The sequence below is a fragment of the Fusarium musae genome, chromosome 9 (genome assembly GCF_019915245.1).
Source record: "Fusarium musae strain F31 chromosome 9, whole genome shotgun sequence".
NCBI classification, from domain to species: domain Eukaryota; kingdom Fungi; phylum Ascomycota; class Sordariomycetes; order Hypocreales; family Nectriaceae; genus Fusarium; species Fusarium musae.
The window spans coordinates 1,847,430-1,867,586 of record NC_058395.1 but is presented as its reverse complement, the minus strand read 5'-3'; the positions used below and the strand labels follow the sequence as shown (position 1 = coordinate 1,867,586).

Genomic DNA, 20,157 nt, shown 5'->3' with positions numbered 1-20,157 from the left:
TTATATGTTTTTTTTTTCTAAAGATCAACTCCCTTCACCAAGGTACTCACGTAGTTTTCAGGCTACTTACCATGATCGATGATCGTTATCTCGTGTAACCATACCACTTAGCTCCGGACTTCCAATCACGCGATCATTGGCCGTGGCAGATTTATGACAATAATATTCGTAATTCATTAATATAGTAATATAACCCTAAAGACTGACTCCTGTCAGTCAACTGTAATAGATCTCTTCGAAAGATCCTGTATATTGGCTGCTCTCCCCGTCTCTGATAGTATGTCGTGTAGATCGCCACCTTGCCGCAATAGCAAGAGTATATATGCAAATGCCAGTAACGGAATCTATAGATGACCGGCAACTAAGACCGTCATCGAGACCTTGGCTTGATAAGATGCAAGCGAGGTAGTGTTGTCACCCTTCTTCGGGGCTACACAGCACCCTTGCCTTCAGAATGACATTTCGATATTGCAAATGTCCGCCATGCTCATCGCCATGCTTTATCACTCCAGGAAAAGCGACACAACATATCTCCCTCCCGGTCAGAGACTCTTCATCCTCACCACCCAAGTCTTCCATTGTCTCTGACTCAAACATGACCCTTTGATGTGGTAGAACCGTGGGCATGTTCACGCGGAGGACGGCCTTTTGAACAGCGACGAGGCGCGCAAGCTCGATTGAGTTGTTGACAAGAACTCGTAGCCCACTATCTCGAGCCTCGGATGGCGATGTGCCACAAAGGGCGTCGAGAATACGTGTTATTCTGCTTAGGATAGCTTCTGTGACGGACGATGTTGATTCTTTGAGAGACGAGCCATCTCGCCGGAGAAGTGAAAGTGTAGAGGAGCGCCATTGGTTAATGGCTTCATCAGAATCGGCTGCAAAAGTTAGCGAGTGACCTTTATGAGTGGTGAATTACACACCATATGAAGAAATGATCTTTTCCAGCTGCCGAAACTGTTGTGTTTGCTCATCCGATAGACCGACAAAGTAGGCGTCAAATACCATCTCGACTAATATCTTTGATACGATAGACTGCAAGAGGTAAACTTTATGTGTCGATGCAAGCTCCTCATACATAGGCACAAGATCATTGACCTCAGCCAATGTTGCTTCATCCAGATTCTCCAGATCTGGCCATGTCAGTACTTCGACCTTGTCCTCAATGAGAAGATCACTTACTTATTTTGGCCTTGCGAAAGTTCACAATCACCCAGTTCTGCAATCCATTGCCTAACCTCGCCATGCCATCACCAAATACCTCGTCGCATTCTTGCCCATCTGTCCTTGTGCTATTACTCACCCACTCTTTCAGACCGCGCACTTGTCCTCTTAGACCTCGAATCTCGTCATCTCGCTCCTTGAGCTCTCGTCGTAGAACCTCCCAGCCCTCTCGAAGCTCTTCCCGTTCGCCTTCTCGAACTTCAACCTCAGCACGTAGCAGTCGTAATTCAGTATCCGTCCGTAAGTATTGCTGGTTCAAGGTGCTATGCTTCGCTTGCCAAAATGTGGCTGTTTCGCTTTCGTTCTGGCTCAGCTTATCTAATTCGCGATGGAACTCTCGCTCCATGATGCCCATCTCCTTCTCCAGATACGCAATCCTCTCATCCTTCTCTTTCAGAGCAGCCTCGAGTTCCCGTTCCCTCTCTTTCTTCTCCCTCTTTTCTCTCCTTTCTTTGCGCTCCTTATCACGGTCCTTTTCCTTTGTGCTCCCACTGCCTGCCACTGCGTTCTCCTTCTCTTTGAGCGGGGCACCGCCGGTGGTGTCCAGGGTCTCTTCGGGGTTCGCGTTGGCATTGGAGGCCATGGCAGCTCGGGGAGGCATAGCAGGCATGCTGTTTCGATTGTTGCTCGAGGTGCCGGTGCGCAAGGTATGGGCAGGTGAGGTGCCAGGCCCTGGGCGGCGCTTTTCAGAAGTGTTCATTGCGGTAACGAGGCGGAGCTTTTGCTACAAGGTAAGATCGGATGTATAGTCTAGCCCTCCACTGCAGAGGATCGTCAAGTCGTGGGGTCCGAGGCCAGGCGGTGCTGGTTCCGCATTGTCGCTGGCATCAAGTGCTGTATAGGATCACAATGCTCGAGGTTTGCGTATGCGTTATGTTGAAGAGATGACGTTTGGTTCCTGTATTTTGATGCCTGGAGGTGAGCGGCTGATTAGAATTCTAGGCGGCCGCCCACTGAAGGTGCGCTAATTCGGCTTCTCTCGAACCCAGTAGTTATCAGACCCTGGGTCACCGATATGAATTGAGATGAACGGGATGGCTCGAGTTTTATAATGGCATGGATTAATATAAATTTGAAACATTAATTTACAGCAGATTCTAGGCAGTCAGTGAAAGGAGCCTCAATATTATCCAGGAGCTCCTACTTACTGCCTTGTTCCGATATTGCTAAGTATGCGGTCTGTTGCCGCTCTGTCAGCCTTTAAGCATCATGATACATCCAATGGTTGGTAATCCGTAATCAAGTATCAAAAGGATTCAAGCGTCAACCTAATGAAATCTCTGCTCATCTGACTGGTTGTTTCATCACTCCATCTCTCGCCTCTCTCGTTATCCAGCTGCCTAAAGAAAAATCATGTTTAGGCTTCTCAGGCCAAGACCTCCAAAGCAATAACTATTCGCCTCAAGATGCTCACGCAACCCCCAGGCTTCAGGATTAGAACCCGACCTCAGCCACGACCTCATAAGCTTCGTCGTCTGTCCCCTCAATTCTCTTTGCCCCCATTCGACACAACGTAACCTTGTCAAGGGGCATGTCTTCTAGCCAGACATAGTCATCATATGAACTAACAATGTCCCTAGCATCAAGCGTCAACTTCTCTCGTCTTCTCCCGCGACCATCTTTTACATAGATCGTATTGACCACAGTTGCGTGGAGTACCAATGGCCTGTCCTCCTTGGCCATTAATCCAGCTTCCTGGAAGGCCGCCTTGATCTGTTCACAGAACTTCTGCAGAATCCCCTCAGTATCAACGGGTGGCGCATACAGCACTGAGGTCTTTTCGGCGTTCTGAAAAGCATGTAAGCCCTTCAAAGATATCGAAAGCCTCTCTTCAGTTGATGTCTGCCCGGTCCTAGCACTTGCAAGGTACTCCTTCAGCTTCAAACTCTTCAACACCTCACTGGCCTGCTCAACGCCCTCATCCTTGAGGCTCATGACACCAAGTGTCAGGTGCATCGTGCCGAGGGGACGCACTGCAGTCGGTGGAACACCAAAGCCAGAAGGATTCGTTACTTCTGTGCGGAAAGCAGCCAAGCTTCTAGCAAGCTGCGGCCCGGCCAGGGGAATGCATACGAAATGCGTCGGAGACGCCCTGACTGGTTTCGGCGGCATGGCTGAATTATCGAATTGGTCTTTCCGGGACAATATCGATTAGTCTCAGTGATAGTGTACAGGTCTAACTGCGAATATATGATATGTGACAGTATGTCTACGGCTTGTCTTGTCCTGGATGAGGTTAGCAAGTGAAACGACAAGCATATATCGTGGAACTCCGCGGACTGAATTCATGATTCAAAAGTCAAGCATACCCTGCAGTGCTAAAGGTTGTGAAATGGCTAACACGCAGTGTGCAACGTATCTGACGTTGGTCTGTCACACCTCGATGATGTCAGGTGTTCGTATTAACTGAGTTTGTATCCGAAGATCGCGGTAGCCTAAGCTGTGTCAAGATTACCCCACCAACGTCAGAGCTTCCAGGATCAGAGATGCATTTAATCAGTCACATATCAACTAATCGATAAGTGGTTGTAACAACAATAGACAAAAAGAAGAGTGAAGATAGACCTCGCTGAATAGCAGCCTTTGGCCGATGCGTCAGAGAACCTAGTAGCGTTACGGGCAAAGTACCTCTTGCTCCAATCCCAAGCAAAGCATTTTGTCAAATCTATCTACAAAGTCTGCTTCTGTTTATGCTCTCAACAATACGTGTCAAAAAGGCTGTTCATTTCAAAGAGGGGTGGAAAGACACTCGATGCCATTCCGCACTACCTCGTAACGCCTCCAACATGATTGACATTGACCTGACGGGTCGTCCTCTAAGCCTCAAGCCATTTCAAGGCCTGGGGTATCTGCTTCGATGAACCCGGCCATTTCCTTTTCTGAATGTACCCAACACAACAAGTATTTGTTGAACCGAAAATGCTCCTATCGAGGTTCCGTGACAAAAGTCAAGTGGCAAGTCACGTCTGCAAAAGACTGCCTCCATCTGATCGTTAACGCGACATCTCGTAGGCTTTATGATGATGGGAATGAATGCGTTATTCCCTTGAATCGTAGTACTGCCTCAAGAGTTTCTCGACCTCAGCGTAATCCGTCTTAACAGCTTCGAAGGCGTCTTTGATGTGCTTTAGACAAACCTCCGAGTCATCTTCAGGAGAGCCGTCGAGCTTTTCGTGTTTGCCATAACGCTGAATCTTTTCGCAACCATCCCTGATTTTGATCAGCCCGAGGGTCGCTGATGAGCCCTTGAGAAAATGTCCAAGAGATGAGAGCTTATCAAGATCTTCCTCTTCCCTACGTAATGTCGACACAGGGTCGGAAATTAGCCAGTATTCCCAACCATGTATGCAGCGTTTTATGTTCTCAACTCACAATGCCTCCTTTATCTGGTCAAAAGTCTCTTCTGCTTGGTCGAAGAAGCCAAATACAATGGAAGAGCTGAATTCACAATCGCCTGGCTCATCCATCTCAAGAATCTGCTCGAAAGTGGTCATATCGATGTTGTCACCGAAATCGACATCGTCACTCTGGGGTTGGGGTTGTTAGCGACCGTACTGGACTCTCAGTCAGGATCAAGCCCACCTTCTCCTCGGTTGGCGACATTTTGGCTGTAGTATTCGTTTATATTTTTTCGACAAACGTATTAGGTAGGTGTGGTGAATCGAGACAGTGCTGAGAAGCTCCGGGGTCGTAGTAGCGTGGGTCCGCGGAGGAGAACGATCGGAGAGGAGAAATGATAGAGCCTAGGTAGCCTCGGGGTTAGAAACTCTGGCACAAGAGAGATCAAACAAGCGAGCGCGAAACAAATAAAGACAAGGATCCAAAAGCTAGAGCCACTCGGACTTGGACTTGAGCTTAACAAGGAGAGGAAAGATTTTGAAGGTTGGAGGTGTTACCGCGGGAGCGGAATGGGACAAGATGTGAGTGGCTGGCAAGGGGTCTCAGATCAAGCGAAGCCATGGCGCCCGAGTGACGCTTGGTTTCTGTCAGGGCGGTAGAAGTAGCTGGAGAAGGGTGGCCGTTGCGCTACCGTATTCCAAGGGTTTGCCTGTACCTGAGGTTGATTGGGGGGCGTCCCTTTTTTTGAGTTCGCGGGAGCTGCAGCTATCCTGGGGGTATGACGATATACAAGACAAGGAGCTAGATATCGGCACCTTTAGATAGAGGAGCAGCAAGAGGGCAGAAACGAGGAAAGAAGAGTACAAGGAAGAGTAGAGAGAGTCAAAATGAGGGCCTGAGAGATATGGCTTGTGCTTGGTAGAAGGCGGCGGTTAACAAGTGTGTGATGTCGGGTGCTGGTATGTGGGCAGTCAACTCATAAGTGAGGGGCTAACGATGGAGAGGGAGGGTCCATTTGCATCACCCATTCATTCATTCAAGGTAGCCAGTCGTAGGTAGTCAAGCCAGGCAAGACAAGGCAAGGTACCTCAGGGCTCAGGTAGCCATGTTCAAAGCCATTATCCTCGGACGAGCCATCGCGGGTGGGGTTGAGCCGCTCTAGCAGATGCAGGGCGTCAAAACCGACTGGATTGGACTGTGATGTGCTAGTTTATGGCCAGCCATTCGAGGAGAGGAGAGACGGGACAGTGAATGAGTGGGGGATGGTGTTGTGTTTAGTGCGGAAAAACCACATTTTTTTAGGCGACCGGTCGAATAGGTCGACCAGAGACATTCATGTCCATATTGGGGGAGGGTAAGGAAAAGAAAAGAAATGGCTGGTGAGACTGAGAGAACATGAGAGAAGCAATTCAAGGGCACTGGGAAAGACAGAATCTGCATATCTTGGCTTCCGGTAGGGAGGAGAGTAGAGATATGCCATGCGATCCATGATTCAATGTGATTGATGTTGATGTTTCCTTACCTGGGTAGATCTAATCAAAGTGGGACGTACTTTGGTGCAAAGCTACTGAAATAAGGGTATTTGTCAAGGGAAAAGATTATCAATCTATTCCAATCTCGAGTCACGCGTGCCTTCGCGTATGGGCAAATATCGACTGAGCGCGTGTCGTTGACACTGACTGTGAATGTGTGAGTAACTGACTGACTGACCCAGCGACTTGGAGGTGCTGTTCTGCGGGAGATCCCGAAGCGGGCTGCTCTGGTACGACTGACGACAGTGGCTGGATATAGCGTCACAGGTCTGAGGCACGACCAGGGAGTAAATTTCGAGGGTGGAGGGGTATGGGCATGGGCATATACAAAAAGGAGAGAGAAGCCGTTGAGGTTTTTCGTACCCTAAAGGAATAGATGCGAATGGAGATGGCTTAGGTCGATAGGTAGGTAGGTAGGGAGGGAGAGAGAGAGAGAGAGAAAGAGGAGAGTTCCAAGGTTTGTAAATGGAATTGGATCCAATCTTTTGGCGGCTACTGTAGGTAAGGTAGGTGAGCATTTACTTTTGAGGTGACTTCGAATGGAAGAAGGGGCCCTGCCGATTACGTCGGTGCTCACTGTTTTGTACAAGAGTCCACCAAAAGAGACAAGAGAAGAGCGCAAAAAATCGGAGAGACGACACCAAAATGCACCAGCAGAACCTAGCTGTTGCATCATCTGGTTCCATTCCGTCGAGAAGCACAAGGCCTAGATTCCACAGCTTCCATTGGGGGAGACACCAATCCAGAAGCCGTAAATGATCGTCCATCTCTTACTCTCTCTCGCTTTTTTTTCTTCTTTTTGACGTCTACCAAAAGTCATGTCAGTGCCATCCATGTCCATGCTCATGTGTATGTGTACGTGCGCTCCCGAGCGATAGCTTAATACCAGAAATGTTCCTCAACATCGCTGACTCTACACCAGATCGATGTCACCGCTGATTAGGTCCTTAACAGACAATCCCCTCTAACTATTTAGGAAGTTCATCGTCTTTTTCGTTCTGGTTCTCCGGGACTCTCAACCGCGTCCGCCTAGCGTCGAAATAGTCCGCTAATCCATAACGACAACAGACAAACAAGCACCACCAACCGGGATACCAAAAGTACAGTACAGTAAAGTAAAGTAGAGTACAGATGCTACCGTGAGGCGGCACGTTTTCTTCGGCCTGTATCCGGAGTTCTATTCTTGACAGGCATTGTTTCATGATCCCCTCCTCCAGATGCTGACATACAGATAACGCGCAGTGTACAGCATACACAAGGCTCCAGCTACCCATGATATCCAGCACACCGGTCATAACCCTGCACATGGCTAAATACGCAAATCCCCAGCCAGCTGTGGCATATCCCCGGGTCCCGGGAAGTCGTCACCCGGAGCTGAAGCAATTCACTCTCTCGCGTTCCTCCACTTGCTGCTGGCTCTATCACTTGTACGGATAGTGTGTTATGCAGTGGATCACTCAAGCCCTCTCGGCCGAGACAAAACACAACAGGACGCCGCTTATGCCTCGTCTCTTGAGCTCACTACTCGATACTATACCTACAAGATACAAACTGCAAGATACTCAGGCACAACGCCCCGAGCCAAGACGCAACGTTCAGCGAGTCACCGGTCCACACTCTCAACTCTTGGTATTTCTCAGACAGGAGACGATCGGCATCTGGGCCGTAGGGCATGGGAGCTTCTCTCAGTAGATTCCAAGTCTTGGGAACCAAAGCCCCCCAGCACTCACAAGCTTAGAATGACATGCACGCCGTCTTATGCCCGCAGGCCCACCCGGTTGAATTCGACTCGAGAAGTTGGACCCGTTCAATGAAACGAAACCCCACGCTGATTGCACCCTCGATGTTGAAGCTGTTCTTTGTCTCTCACACCAGCCACCGCAATCAAGACTTTGGTGCGGCATTTTCTCCGTCTCAGACCAACTGCATCTGTTATGTATGCTGTATACCTGTGGCTTGCGTTGCTCTCGCTTCGACTGATATTGGGTCCTGCAGGGTCCGTTGATCAATCTCATTACAGTCCGCAGGGGTATCAAATGTGCATTTCCGCGATTTTTTAGGTATTTCTTGCCACAACAGAATTAATAATACCAATAAGATATTATATATTCAGTATATCTATAGAGATAATACTGGACTGATCTATAAGCAGATCAGTCAAGATTGGCTATAAAAATCCTTAGTTAGAAGTACTGATTTTACATTTGATCCCCCTGGGGGCTGTAAGCACCCCTCACTGACGTTTCCGCCAGGCCCCTCGTGCACGGTTACGCTTGAATGCTTGATGGCGGGGTTTGGCCACCGGCGGCTGAACAAATGCTTCTTTTACTTGGTTATTCCCTTCTCTGAGATGGCATGATCAAGCTGCTTAAAGTCACGAGTTGTATAAAACTTGGTCTTTTAGGCTTTGAACTTGGATTCAAGTCCACTTAACATGCCTTACGGAGGGGCAGCGTGCTTGACAACACAACAACTCCCACTACGACTCAGCATCTTATCAAGCTATCCATGTCTTGAGACTTTGATATTGGGTACCCACCGTATTGGACCTCACCGCAAACTGTCACAGAAGAGCTTCTAATGCACGACCGACCCAGATCTGTAGCTGCACATGGCATCGACGAGCGGCATAATCGGCATCTCTTGTTGCACATATCGACATCAGAGTCGAACCACCAATGACCCAATTCCCGGGAAGTTTGTAGCACAGCTAAGCTAAGCCCTTTACCTCGCTCAGACTATCATGCACAAGAGTCATGAACCGCACCTGGAAGGCCTCGACGGGTGACCATCTCGCATTTGACTCAAAGCTGTAAGACCCTTTTATCGATCACACGCGGAACAAGTCTCATTCGAGGCCTGCAATGCACCCTCCTGCGAGGTGATAACTCGTCCACCCCGCAAACCGGTTTTGACTCACTCTTCTCAGCTTGGCCGCACGATTATGGTGGGTATTGCTGTGTCTTCTTTTTATGTACTTCTTTTCCTTCTCGCACACTTGGAGGGTCCGACGTAGCAGCCCTAGATGTTCTACAACGTAGTAAAAATGAAGCAAAAGTGACGTGGCGCTCATCTGCTTCCAAGACGACCCTGAGCGGGTCGTTTTTGCTTGTCAGTTGATGCTGATCCTGGCCCCCGCCGGCTGCGGAACGGGAGTGGGGCGGGGAACGGACCCCGCGCCGTACTGTACTCCTTGGGCCGGCGCGGAGCTTTGCCGATAAGTGCAAGGGTCGAGTTGAGTAAGTTACCCTGAGGAAGCAAGAAAACACAAGACCTAAGTGTAGGGTGATAACATAAACTTCATAAAAGATATCTTAAACTTATCCTAAATTTATACCAAGTTACCTAAATCTTTTTATCAGTCAGGCTCAACAAGGTACCTAGAAGCCCTCTCCTTACAATGGTAGCTATGTAAGAATATCACTTGTTCGGAAGTCTGCTAATACTCAGACATTATTCTATAAGAAGTAGGACAAAGTAAACCAAAATCAATCATGTTATGAAGCCTGCTTCCATAATGCGAGGCTAGAGCTATGTACGCCAAATATATTATCAATCAACCACGCTCTTAATCCATATACCCTTGTGTTATCCAATCTCTTTACTGCCTATATGAATAAATGACTGGTTTATCGTCTTGTGTTTAGTCGCTTCATTTTAAAACATCACCTTGGACGCCACGCTCAATAACCAGGCTGCATCTCTCCAGCCGCCTTCATCAGTTCCTGGGGGTGGAATGCGCTCTTCTGGGGCTGTCGATATGCCTGCCAGATGGCGGGAGGACCAACTACTGGAGCGGCCGAGTTGAGAATCTCCTTCCTGAAGAGTCTCGTCACTATCATCTTCCGAATCCTCATCGTCTTCCTCTACGGAGAAGAGGGACCAGACGTTGCCGAACCAAGTCCCTGTGTTAGCTTGGCCCTTGCGCACGAGGCGTCGCACGGTGGCTTCGTCATCTTGGGACAAGTCTTGCTCAAGCTCCTCGAGCTTCTCGTCGAGGTTGACAAAATCAGGACCAGGTAGATCATTGTTGACTTCCTGGTTGGGGAAGTAGGATCCATCAGCAGTCATTGAGAATTCCAGAGGTGAGTGGAGGAGACTCCTAGGTCGCGTCAAGCTGTGGGAGCGACTGTGAGTGCGGCTAGGGAAGCGACTGGCATATGGAGATGCGTCCTCAGCAGTGCTGCCGCGACGACTAGCATGGCGACTCGTAAGCTCACGCTCGCGAGCAAGTTCATTCTCAAAAGCATCCTCATCGGGATCCATTCCTCCTAGGCTGGTAGAACTCTGACGCGAGATAAGCCAAGTCTGACCCTTAGACTCGCGAGCTTCGGAGCTCATGAGCGCGCCTGTCCTGAGCAGCCAATCGCTATCATTGCGATTACGCATGCTAAAGCTCATCTCATCTTTGTGGCGTCTGGGCGTTGCGCGACCAGAATTAGTCTTTCGTGATGCGCCAGCCGCGAGATGAGAAGCGGATTTGCTTTTGGCGAGAGGTGTTGAGGGAGTTCGGGTATGGGACCTTGAGCGCGATGCCGTTGGGGATCGAGCGAGAAGACGTGGTGTTGAAGGAGCAGACTTTCCCTGGATATAGGAGGGAATTGGATGGATAGGCGAGTGAGGGTGTGATGCGATAGCGTCGGCAATGAGTTCGTCGTCGTTGAGGGGGAGTTTGGCGGTCAAGGGCGCGAGGGAGAGATGGTTGAGGCTGGACGAGGAGCGATTCTTGCGACGAGATCGGTCGGCGTGTTGATTGTACGCAACGTCCATGATGGCGATGGTATCGCTATCAGTGTGGATGGATGTGTTGGTGGTAGTTCGAATAAACAATGGCTACTACGGCAAGTAGTAGTGTTTATTAGCACGATACGATACGTAGGTGGTTGAATGGTAAGGTAGGTGGTAGTGGTTGAGAGCAAATGCGGAGAGAAGTCAATGGTTCCTCAACCAGTAGCGGGCGATCGGCATGTGATGGATGGCGAGAGCTACTATAATATAACTAAGGTAACGTTTGGAGCGTGGACCCGGGAACAGTAAATCAGCACAAAAGAAAGATGGGAAATAGAGCAAGTTTAATAAGAGAAAGAGAACAATCAATGTGGCCATTCAATTTACCAAGATAATAAGGCGATCAACTCTTCAATCGCCGAGGCCCGGAATAGTTACGAAAATCTAGGTTGGTCGCTATTGCCTGTGAAGAGCTGATCTAGACGGAAAAGAGAAGTGATGCAACCTAAAAAAGCTCTTTCCCCAGGCAGGCACTTAATCAGAACTTTCAGAAATGGCCACTACCTAGGTAAGGTACCTGAGGTAGAGCGAGTACATGATCTGGGAGCCACAGCATGTATCTTCCCCGCCCCTCCCCCCCGCAGCAGTACTTTGCCCACCAGCTTCGCCAGGTACCGCAAAAAAATCTCGATTACAGGCATCGACACCAAATCTAGCAAATCCATCGCCGCTGACTGCCCATTTCACCCACACCAAGAAAATATCACCACTTGCATGCTCGGCCTTGTCCGACAGACCAGAACAGGTCGAACGACAGCTGCATACAGGCCTATAGTCTGCCCATTCTGTACCGCTTCAGTTACATCGACAGTTGCTGTGTGCTGTTGGTGAAAGATCATCATCCGACAACTAGAGTTTGGCCTTCTTTGGTGGTGAGGCGAGAAATAGTCAAGATGCGCAATCTTCGCAACCTTCGATTCGGACAGTGCCAGCGCGATAATGTCACAGCTGCGTGTTGGGATCCTGAGAAGGATCAGGTTCTTGTCGTAGCACAACCTTCTGTGGACAGCTGTGAGATTGAGTTATTGAGAATTTCTGGAGATCGAGACATGTAAGTACATCGTCCATATAATAATTTACACCAAATATTCACCGACTCCATGTAGCTCCGTCGGTACTGTAGCCAGTTGGGAGGCTCCAAACCCATCACCAGACCTCGTCGTCGATAAGGTCGTCAGTTTGCAGTATCTAAGTGGCTCGGCAACTACATGTCTCGTCTTTGAAGGAGGCGATATCGTTACAGTCCGAGAAGACGATTTCTCAGAAGAAGGTGCTCACATTGAGATTGTTGGTTCTATAGATGTTGGTATTGCTGCTGCGCGATGGTCCCCCGATGAGGAACTCCTCATTGTCGTCACAAAGGAGAACAATGTCATATTCATGGGTTCAACCTTTGACCCAGTTGCTGAGATCCCCATGACAGTCGAGGACCTCAATGCATCGAAGCACGTATCCGTCGGATGGGGAAAGAAGGAGACCCAGTTTCAAGGCCGAGGTGCAAAGGCCATGCGTGATCCTACTATCCCCGAAAAGGTCGATGAAGGTTTACCCAGTCCTCACGAGGATGGTGCAACCACCATTAGCTGGAGAGGCGATGGCGCTTATGTGGCTATCAACTCAGTCCAAGAAGTCTCACGCCGTGTAATCCGAGTTTACTCACGAGAAGGAGAGCTGGACAGTGCAAGTGAGCCAGTTGATGGCCTCGAGAGTTCTCTGAGCTGGCGACCAGCCGGAAACCTAATGGCTGGTATCCAGCGAAAGTCAAACCAGATCGATGTGGTCTTTTTCGAGAGGAACGGTTTGCGGCACGGCGAGTTCACACTTCGTTCTCCTTCCGGGCCAGTTGAGGCTCATGAGAGAATACGTCTTGAGTGGAACTCAGACTCGACTGTCCTCGCGGTGATTTTCAAGGATATGGTTCAGCTATGGACTATGGGCAACTACCACTGGTACCTCAAACAAGAGATCCCTATCGAGGCTACCTCGACATGTTTGTCATGGCATCCCGAGAAGGCTTTGCGCTTTGTCACTACTTCAACAAATACTGTCGTTGTGACAGAGCACATCTTCCATACAGCAAGGGGGTCGTGTCATCCGCCACACGACAATGGTGCCGTTGCGGTAATTGACGGCGAAACAGTAAAGCTGACCCCTTTCCGAACAGCCAATGTACCGCCCCCTATGTCAATGTTCGATATCACGGTTCCTGCGGCGGCAGTTGACGTTGCATTTGGACGTGACAACACGTCCTTTGCGGTTCTTCACCGAAAGGGTATCGATGTTTATGAGTGGCCCGTCAAGAACGGTAGATCCATCAAGCCGAAGCTCTCCAAGAAGGTATTATTTGATGAGATGGCAAGCCCTGGATACAATGCTCTTTTGCGAATCGCCGCTGTAGCTAATGCTTTTCATTACTTCGGTTACGAAGAGGAGAAGGGCTTTGTTCAGCGATTCGTACACGCTGCGGGCGAAGGCAAAACATCTCTCGCAGATGTCAACTCTCGGGAGGTTCTCGTCGCCACAACCGGTTATCAAGACGATAATTCGTTTACTGGGTATGGCCAGGACAACTCGGGAAAGCTATTCCAGATCAGCGAGACTGGAAATGAGACGCTGCCTGTGCAATTCCAAACACACCTGCCTTGGTTTGAGATTAGCAAGGTTGATGATGAGATTGTTGCCTTTGGCCTCTCCAGGAACGGCCATATTTATGCCAATTCTCGTCTCCTGGGAAAGAACTGTACTTCATTCATCGTTACACCCAGCCATCTTATATTCACTACCAATAACCACTTGGTCAAGTTTGTTCACTTGTCCGCCAACGTCGATGGTAAGTCACTCTTTTGTCTGTCGACTACCAACTAATGCCCCCTTAGATCTTGAAATCCCTGCAGATGACCCCGAGACCGACGAACGCTGCCGCAGTGTGGAGCGTGGATCTCGACTCGTCACAGCTATTCCCGCCAACATGAGCATTGTTTTGCAGATGCCGCGTGGAAACCTGGAGACTGTCTTCCCTCGAGCCATGGTCGTGGCAGGTATCCGTAGCCTGATTGATGAGAAGAACTACGCTCGAGCATTCTCATACTGTCGTAGTCAGCGTGTAGATATGAACATTCTCTACGACCATCAGCCCGAGCAATTCTTGGCCAATGTTAGCCTTTTCCTCGACCAGATCCCTGACGTCGCTCATATCGATCTCTTCCTTTCTTCTCTCCGGTATGCTTTCTTGTTTCAAACTCTCAGGGCCATCACTAACCTAGACCAGTGCCGAAGATGTTACTCAGACCATGTATCAAGATACGAAGCGATCTACCAACTTTGGAGCTGATGCGATTTCCTCCGACTTGTCGTCGCCCGCACCACGGGGTTCTGCTGTAAAGGTCAACACGGTTTGCGATGCTCTTCTCGAGGCCCTCCAGAGTCGCAAGGCTACCAACCTTCAAAATACCATTACCGCCCACGTTTGCAAATCTCCACCTGCGCTCGACGACGGCCTTCTTTTAGTCGCTGAGCTGATGCGTGAGGATGAGAAGATTGCTGAAAAGGCAGTCGAGCATATCTGCTTCCTAGTCGACGTCAATCGACTATATGAGAATGCCCTTGGGCTCTATAACCTTGATCTGGCCCTTCTTGTCGCTCAGCAATCCCAGCGCGATCCTCGCGAGTACCTCCCATTCATTCAGAACCTACACTCCCTCCCCGAACTGAGACGTCACTTCGAGATTGACGATCATCTTGAGCGTCGTGTCAAAGCCCTTGGTCATCTCCAAACATTGGATGTATTTGATGAACTCCTTGCTTATACCACCAAACACTCCCTATACCACGACGCTCTTCGTCTATACCGCTACGACCCTCCTCGCCTTCAAGAACTCACGGCCGCTTACGCTGCCTATCTCGAGTCTACATCAGCCTATCGAGAAGCAGGCCTTGCGTACGAGTCACTCGAGAACTGGGCCAAGGCAACGAGTTGCTACCGAACCGCCGGCGCAACATGTTGGCAAGAGTGTCTTTACACTGCAGCTCAGCAGCAACCTCCCATGTCCGCTGAGGCTATGTCCGACCTTGCCAACAATCTTGCAGATGCTCTCTGGGAAGCAAAGGACTACTCTGCTGCTGCTACCATCCACCTCGAATATCTTGACTCTATTGACATGGCTGTTCGTTGCCTGTGCAAGGGCTATCATTTTGCAGATGCCATTCGTCTCGTTGTTCAACGCAAACGCCCTGACCTCCTTACTGCCAGTGTCGATACTGGCCTCGCCGATGCGCTAGGCACAACGACCGAATTCCTGGCTGACTGCAAGGCCCAGCTCAAGGCTCAGGTTCCTCGCGTTGCCGAGCTTCGCCGTAAGGCCATTGAAGACCCTCTGGCTTTCTACGAAGGAGATCGTGCTGGTGGTATGGACATCCCTGATGATGTCTCTGTCGCCGCCTCTTCCCGAGTCAGCACCAGTGCATCGCTCTTTACGCGATATACAGGCAAGGCTGGGAGTGTTGGAACCGCTGGGACGGGAGTCAGTCGCGCCACAAGCAAGAACCGTAAGCGCGAGGAGAAGAAGCGTGCTCGTGGACGAAAGGGAACAGTCTACGAGGAAGAGTATCTTGTCAACAGTATTCGTCGTCTTATCGACCGCGTCAGTGCTGCTGCTCCAGATGCCGAGCGCCTCATCTTCGCGCTTGTGCGGAGGAACATGCCCGAGCGTGGCCGTGCTGCCGAAGCTCTCATGGCTGAGGTATCTGAGGCTTGCACTGCTGCGGTAGCTGAGGTGTTCAAGGTGCCAGAGGCCGAGCAGAAGAATGATGCTGAGCCAACCTGGCAGGCTACAGGAGGCGAAGCTGTATTGCAGGACTTTGTGATGGGGCAGGGCAAGAAGTTGGAGCCCCCGATTGTTAAGGGGGTTAAGAAGCTTACGCTTTTAGGGTCATGATGAAGACTTATGTCAAAAGTTGTGCTTAAACGATCAAATACAACCAAGAAGTAAAATATGTGCCTGCTCTCATGGCAGTTCCATAAGTGCCCCTTGCCGTACCCAGTATTGATTTGAGAAATGATATCGTAGTACTGAGTTCAGAATAATCGTGCGCCTAAATTCAGTTGACGGCATTAGTCCCAGGCCAATCCTCGTGAACACATCACAAGTCTAGAATCAAATCCAGCAAAAAGGCAACACTTTTACGGAATTCCAATATGATGAAATGTGGTTGAAGAGTGAGAGAAACAAATCCCATTCGCCTCCGCTATGTCAAAATCCCAACTAAAAACTACCGAGCAAAAAGGCTAACTAAGTACGAGAATATCGAAAAAAGGGGTAAGGAAATGCTGGCTTAGAGAGCCTTTGCCTCCTATATCCGTCCGTCCGTCCGTCCGTCCTTCCTTAAGTCCATAACCATATTCCGTACTGACATATCGCGTTCAAACAATCCCGCATCATGCGTTTCTTCTTCCCAGGCATCATCTCCATAAACATAGTGGAACCGGTCTAGGCACATCAAGATATGTATACTCGATCATATAACCAATGTGACTGACTAAGCGCCATTTGGCCGATCAGGTTGTTTATCGTCCTCGTCTTTTGGTGGCGGTGGGGGAGGTTGGTTTGCCTCAGCTTCTGCTTCTGCTTCTGCCTGAGCCTGGGCTTGTCGGGCCTCCTCTTCTTCAAGCTCCCTGAGGAATGCCGCGTCCTCGTCTTCCAGATCAGCTTCAGCGTCCGCACCCTCCTCGCCGATAGGGTTCTCGGGAATGATGCCGTTCTGACGCTGCCAAACCTCTCGTCGAATGCGGTCGTCCTTGGCTTTCCGTGCGCGCTCGACCTCCTCAAAGCCGCCTGACTTCTTCAGCTTGCCGTCCGCAACAAAATTGGTGATCTCTCGGTGGAGCGGGTTGACTTGGCGTGTTGCAAGCTCCTTTTGCCGTAGCTTCTCCGCACGCTCGATAGCTTCCAGGCGATCTTCGTGGTTAGGTTGCAAAGCTCTCACTTCACCAAGAACACCTTCCTTCGCGGCGCTTTGATCAGCACTGTTGCCGAGGTTGATAAGGCCCTTGGAGAACTGGCGGGCGCTTCCAGCACTTGCGCCGGTGCCGTTGTCCTTCATCTGCTCCTTGGTAGCCTGCTCCACGAGGGTGAACGTTTCTGAGGCCTTCTCCAGATCGTCCCGCAGATCGACCAAAAGATCCTCCATAAGGCGAAGCTCGTCCCGCCCTTGGCACACGTCCTCTAACTCCTTCTCCCAAATCTTGGTCCAAATAGGTTTCTCCTGGGTCATGTACTCTTCCATTCTCTTCAGTTCCTTGGTCAATGTTGCGATATCCTTTCCAACAGAATCCAATTGTCGCGGCAGTGGTCGGACACCACGGTGCACCACATCCTTTCGCAGATCTTCGATGAGGTCCTGGAGGTCGTCCACCTTACCAACCAACCGATCAGAGTCGCTGTTGAGTTGCTTACGCCCGCTGGTAACATATGAGTAACCAGCGTCGCCTTCGATGTCGGGAATGGCAGCTTTGGCTGTAGCAACCTTGACATTGGCTGCTTTTGCGCGAATGGTAGCCATTGAGTCTTGAATGTCTGCCTGGAAATTGGAGTACGTCTGTCGCATAATGGCCAGATCTCGTCGCAAGGTCTTCAGTTCTCCGAGATGACTACTATCCAACTTCCTTCCAGAGCTAAACTGTGTCTTTGTTCCGTCTGACGAGTGAGAAGTTGACGGAGGTGACAGTGCCAGTCGAGCCATTTCGTTGGCAGCCTCTTGTTGTCGGTCTGAAACTCGTTGAAGTGCAGCTCCTTGATCCGTCACTGTCTGCTTGACATCCCGAACAATTTCGGTCAAGGATGCAATTCCATCGTCGATATGTTTCTTGACTTCGTCAAGAGCCTCGACATTGAGCACCAGAACAGTCCGGTCTTTGACATCCGCGAGATCCTCCAATTCGTGTCGTACACCAGAAACCGGGTCTTGGATGTAGATTTCAGGGAGATCTGCGCCGTTGTGTTGTGTATTCCAAGAAAACTTCTCGATAAATGCGAGTTGAAGCCGTCCAATGGTAAGCTCGGCGCGTCCCTCCGGCAGAACAAACTTCTTTACCTTGGACTTGTACTGGAGGAACAAGGTCAGATCCTTCGTGGGAGTTGGAGGGGGCGAATCTTGGAAGTATGAGGTCTCGGTGGGCTTTTGCTGTGGTGTGGGAGCAACTTCAGGTTCGGCCTTTGGCTTCTCGACTTTCGGCGTCTCTGGGGCATCATCGTTGAAAAACATAGGATCAGTGGGGGGCCCACTGAGTGTTGCGCTGGCAGCATATGCTTCATCGGGTGTTTGCACCGTGGGAGGATCTGGCTTTGCGGGTAATTCTGCTAATGAAGATTCCTCAGAAACACTGTCTGGTATCCTGACGGGAGAATCTTCGGCAGGAGCTGTAGTGCGCAGAGACTGGCTGGAGGTATTACGGTTGTGGCGTATAGACTGTCGACCTTGAACTGCTCGCAGAGATTCTCGAACTTCCTTTCTTCCTCGGTTTGGCACAGGTGAATTCTGCGGTGGAAGAATCGGTACACCATTAGCACCTCCAAGATGCTTGGATATTTGGTATTGAGAATATCTGCGTGAAGCTCGTCTTTCCAAATCACCACCTTTCTGCAGAGCGGCCAAGGCACTCGAAGTATTATCGGGCGGAGGTGGTGGGGGCGGAGGAAACGAATCGATATTTAACTCTCCTCCAGGTGGTCCAGGAGGCGCTGGAGGTCCAGTAGGGATACTACTTTCGCCCTCTGGATAAGGTGGAACAACGGGCATACTTTGCATCGTGTTGCTAGAGAGGGAAGACTGCTCTGATATGGCGGATGCTCGAGAGGATTCTCGCTGAGCATTAAAGCGACGTGGGGACTGGTTGGTACTGCCGCCCGACTGGCGCAAAGAATCAGTCGGTTGCGAGTCGGGCTGGAAGCCAGTCTCCAGACCCTCTTCTAACATGTTGGTGAGTCCGCTGTTGCCGCTTCCAACGGTACTGACGCTGGTTGCCCTGTCGGGAGGTGCATGGCCGTCGCGGTCCCGAGCTTGCTTCTGGCGGAGCTTCTGTTGTTTGCGCTTGAGGCCGTGTAACAGATTAATAATGATGTCCCGGATCCTAGGCAAATATTTCTCCAAACTCTCGGCACTCGCCTCTTGGCTCAACGTCGCTTCGAGAATATGTCGCAGTAGATCGGGTACGTTTCCTAAATCAGATGTGTCAACGTGGATGGCCGTGAATGCGCGACACGCCATATTGAATTCATAACCCAAGCGCACGTAAACGTCAGACACTTGGCTATCGGTAGCTTGTCCGCGCGACCATTGGGTCAAGGTCTCAAGAAGCTGTTTTGTTGCGACGAGAAGGTGTGTGACGCTCTTTTCGATCTGCGATAGAGGCATATTTGAACCGCTACCGGAACCCTGAGAGATCATGGAGCGTCAGCATCTTGCTTTGCAATTGGGTATGGAACGTGGGGCAGGCAGGGCTCGGCAGGGGCACACTCTTGCCCACGCTGAGCATTACGGTATACTCACTTCACGGTTCATCCTGCGAGAGCCAGTCGACTGTACAGACCTCGCTGAGGCGCTTGAGGCTCGAGCCTGGAGCGCCGGCGAGATGGATCGGACAGGAACATTTGGTGGTGGCCCTGGCTCAGCGCCAGGCGAGCGACGATGGGCGAAGGCGCGTTGGGAACCGGATGACGGAGCTTGCATGACGGACGATAATGCTCAGATATATGTATCTAAGTCGCGACGATGTACTCGTTTTGTCGATGAGGGTCCAGGGAGCGAATAAGAAGTGGGAGCCTCGGTCGAGGAGCAGGTGGCTTGGTTAGGAGATTAAGCTCGGTGGAAGCCCAGTGCTCAATCTACGGATTTTGGGTGCCTTCGAGGGGCAAGAGGCATCATCAAAACGAGCGGCAGGCAAAGCGGATCGCAAAATCGATAGTCGTAGTAAGAAAAAGGGCGTCGCAAAAAAAAGATCGAGGCAGGTGATGTACCTGGAGAGAGTGTGTGCGGTTGACGTGTGAGGAGGAGAGAGGATTGGATCGAATAGTGGGAGAAGAGTCTAGCACTGTAGACAGTGGGTGGATGGATTGAAGGAATGATGATGGTGGACGGTAGGTGAGGTAGGTGAGGTAGGTGAGGTAAGGAAGTTAGTGGATGAAGGTAGGTTCCGTACGGGCTCTAGCGGGTACTAGATACAGCACGACATCAGTGATTCGACAGCTGAGAATACCGTAGTAGGCTAGGTACCGAGACT

At 50.3% G+C, this 20,157-nt stretch overlaps 6 protein-coding genes across 6 annotated transcripts; 1 reads left to right on the top strand and 5 right to left on the bottom strand.

Annotated features, from left to right (window-relative positions):
- Nucleotides 1-414: 414 nt before the first annotated feature.
- Nucleotides 415-1,924, bottom strand: J7337_011834 (uncharacterized protein; the record flags this gene model as incomplete). The annotated part of the gene is made up of 3 exons (XM_044829370.1): nucleotides 415-878; nucleotides 924-1,133; nucleotides 1,183-1,924. 3 exons carry the CDS (start codon nucleotides 1,922-1,924, stop codon nucleotides 415-417), a joined length of 1,416 nt encoding a protein of 471 aa, XP_044676045.1.
- A 734-nt stretch (nucleotides 1,925-2,658) lies between these two features.
- On the bottom strand, nucleotides 2,659-3,336 carry J7337_011833 (uncharacterized protein; the record flags this gene model as incomplete). Its single annotated transcript, XM_044829369.1, has 1 exon — nucleotides 2,659-3,336. One exon carries the CDS (start codon nucleotides 3,334-3,336, stop codon nucleotides 2,659-2,661), a length of 678 nt encoding a protein of 225 aa, XP_044676044.1.
- Nucleotides 3,337-4,262: 926 nt separating this feature from the next.
- Nucleotides 4,263-4,827, bottom strand: J7337_011832 (uncharacterized protein; the record flags this gene model as incomplete). Its single annotated transcript, XM_044829368.1, has 3 exons — nucleotides 4,263-4,518; nucleotides 4,597-4,751; nucleotides 4,807-4,827. The coding sequence occupies 3 exons, from the start codon at nucleotides 4,825-4,827 to the stop codon at nucleotides 4,263-4,265; spliced, it is 432 nt and encodes a 143-aa protein (XP_044676043.1).
- Nucleotides 4,828-9,752: 4,925 nt separating this feature from the next.
- Nucleotides 9,753-10,865, bottom strand: J7337_011831 (uncharacterized protein; the record flags this gene model as incomplete). Its single annotated transcript, XM_044829367.1, has 1 exon — nucleotides 9,753-10,865. One exon carries the CDS (start codon nucleotides 10,863-10,865, stop codon nucleotides 9,753-9,755), a length of 1,113 nt encoding a protein of 370 aa, XP_044676042.1.
- A 911-nt stretch (nucleotides 10,866-11,776) lies between these two features.
- Nucleotides 11,777-15,817, top strand: J7337_011830 (uncharacterized protein; the record flags this gene model as incomplete). Its single annotated transcript, XM_044829366.1, has 4 exons — nucleotides 11,777-11,934; nucleotides 11,990-13,713; nucleotides 13,760-14,102; nucleotides 14,152-15,817. 4 exons carry the CDS (start codon nucleotides 11,777-11,779, stop codon nucleotides 15,815-15,817), a joined length of 3,891 nt encoding a protein of 1,296 aa, XP_044676041.1.
- Nucleotides 15,818-16,418: 601 nt separating this feature from the next.
- J7337_011829 (uncharacterized protein) lies at nucleotides 16,419-19,607 on the bottom strand (the record flags this gene model as incomplete). The annotated part of the gene is made up of 2 exons (XM_044829365.1): nucleotides 16,419-19,313; nucleotides 19,428-19,607. The coding sequence occupies 2 exons, from the start codon at nucleotides 19,605-19,607 to the stop codon at nucleotides 16,419-16,421; spliced, it is 3,075 nt and encodes a 1,024-aa protein (XP_044676040.1).
- Nucleotides 19,608-20,157: the final 550 nt, after the last annotated feature.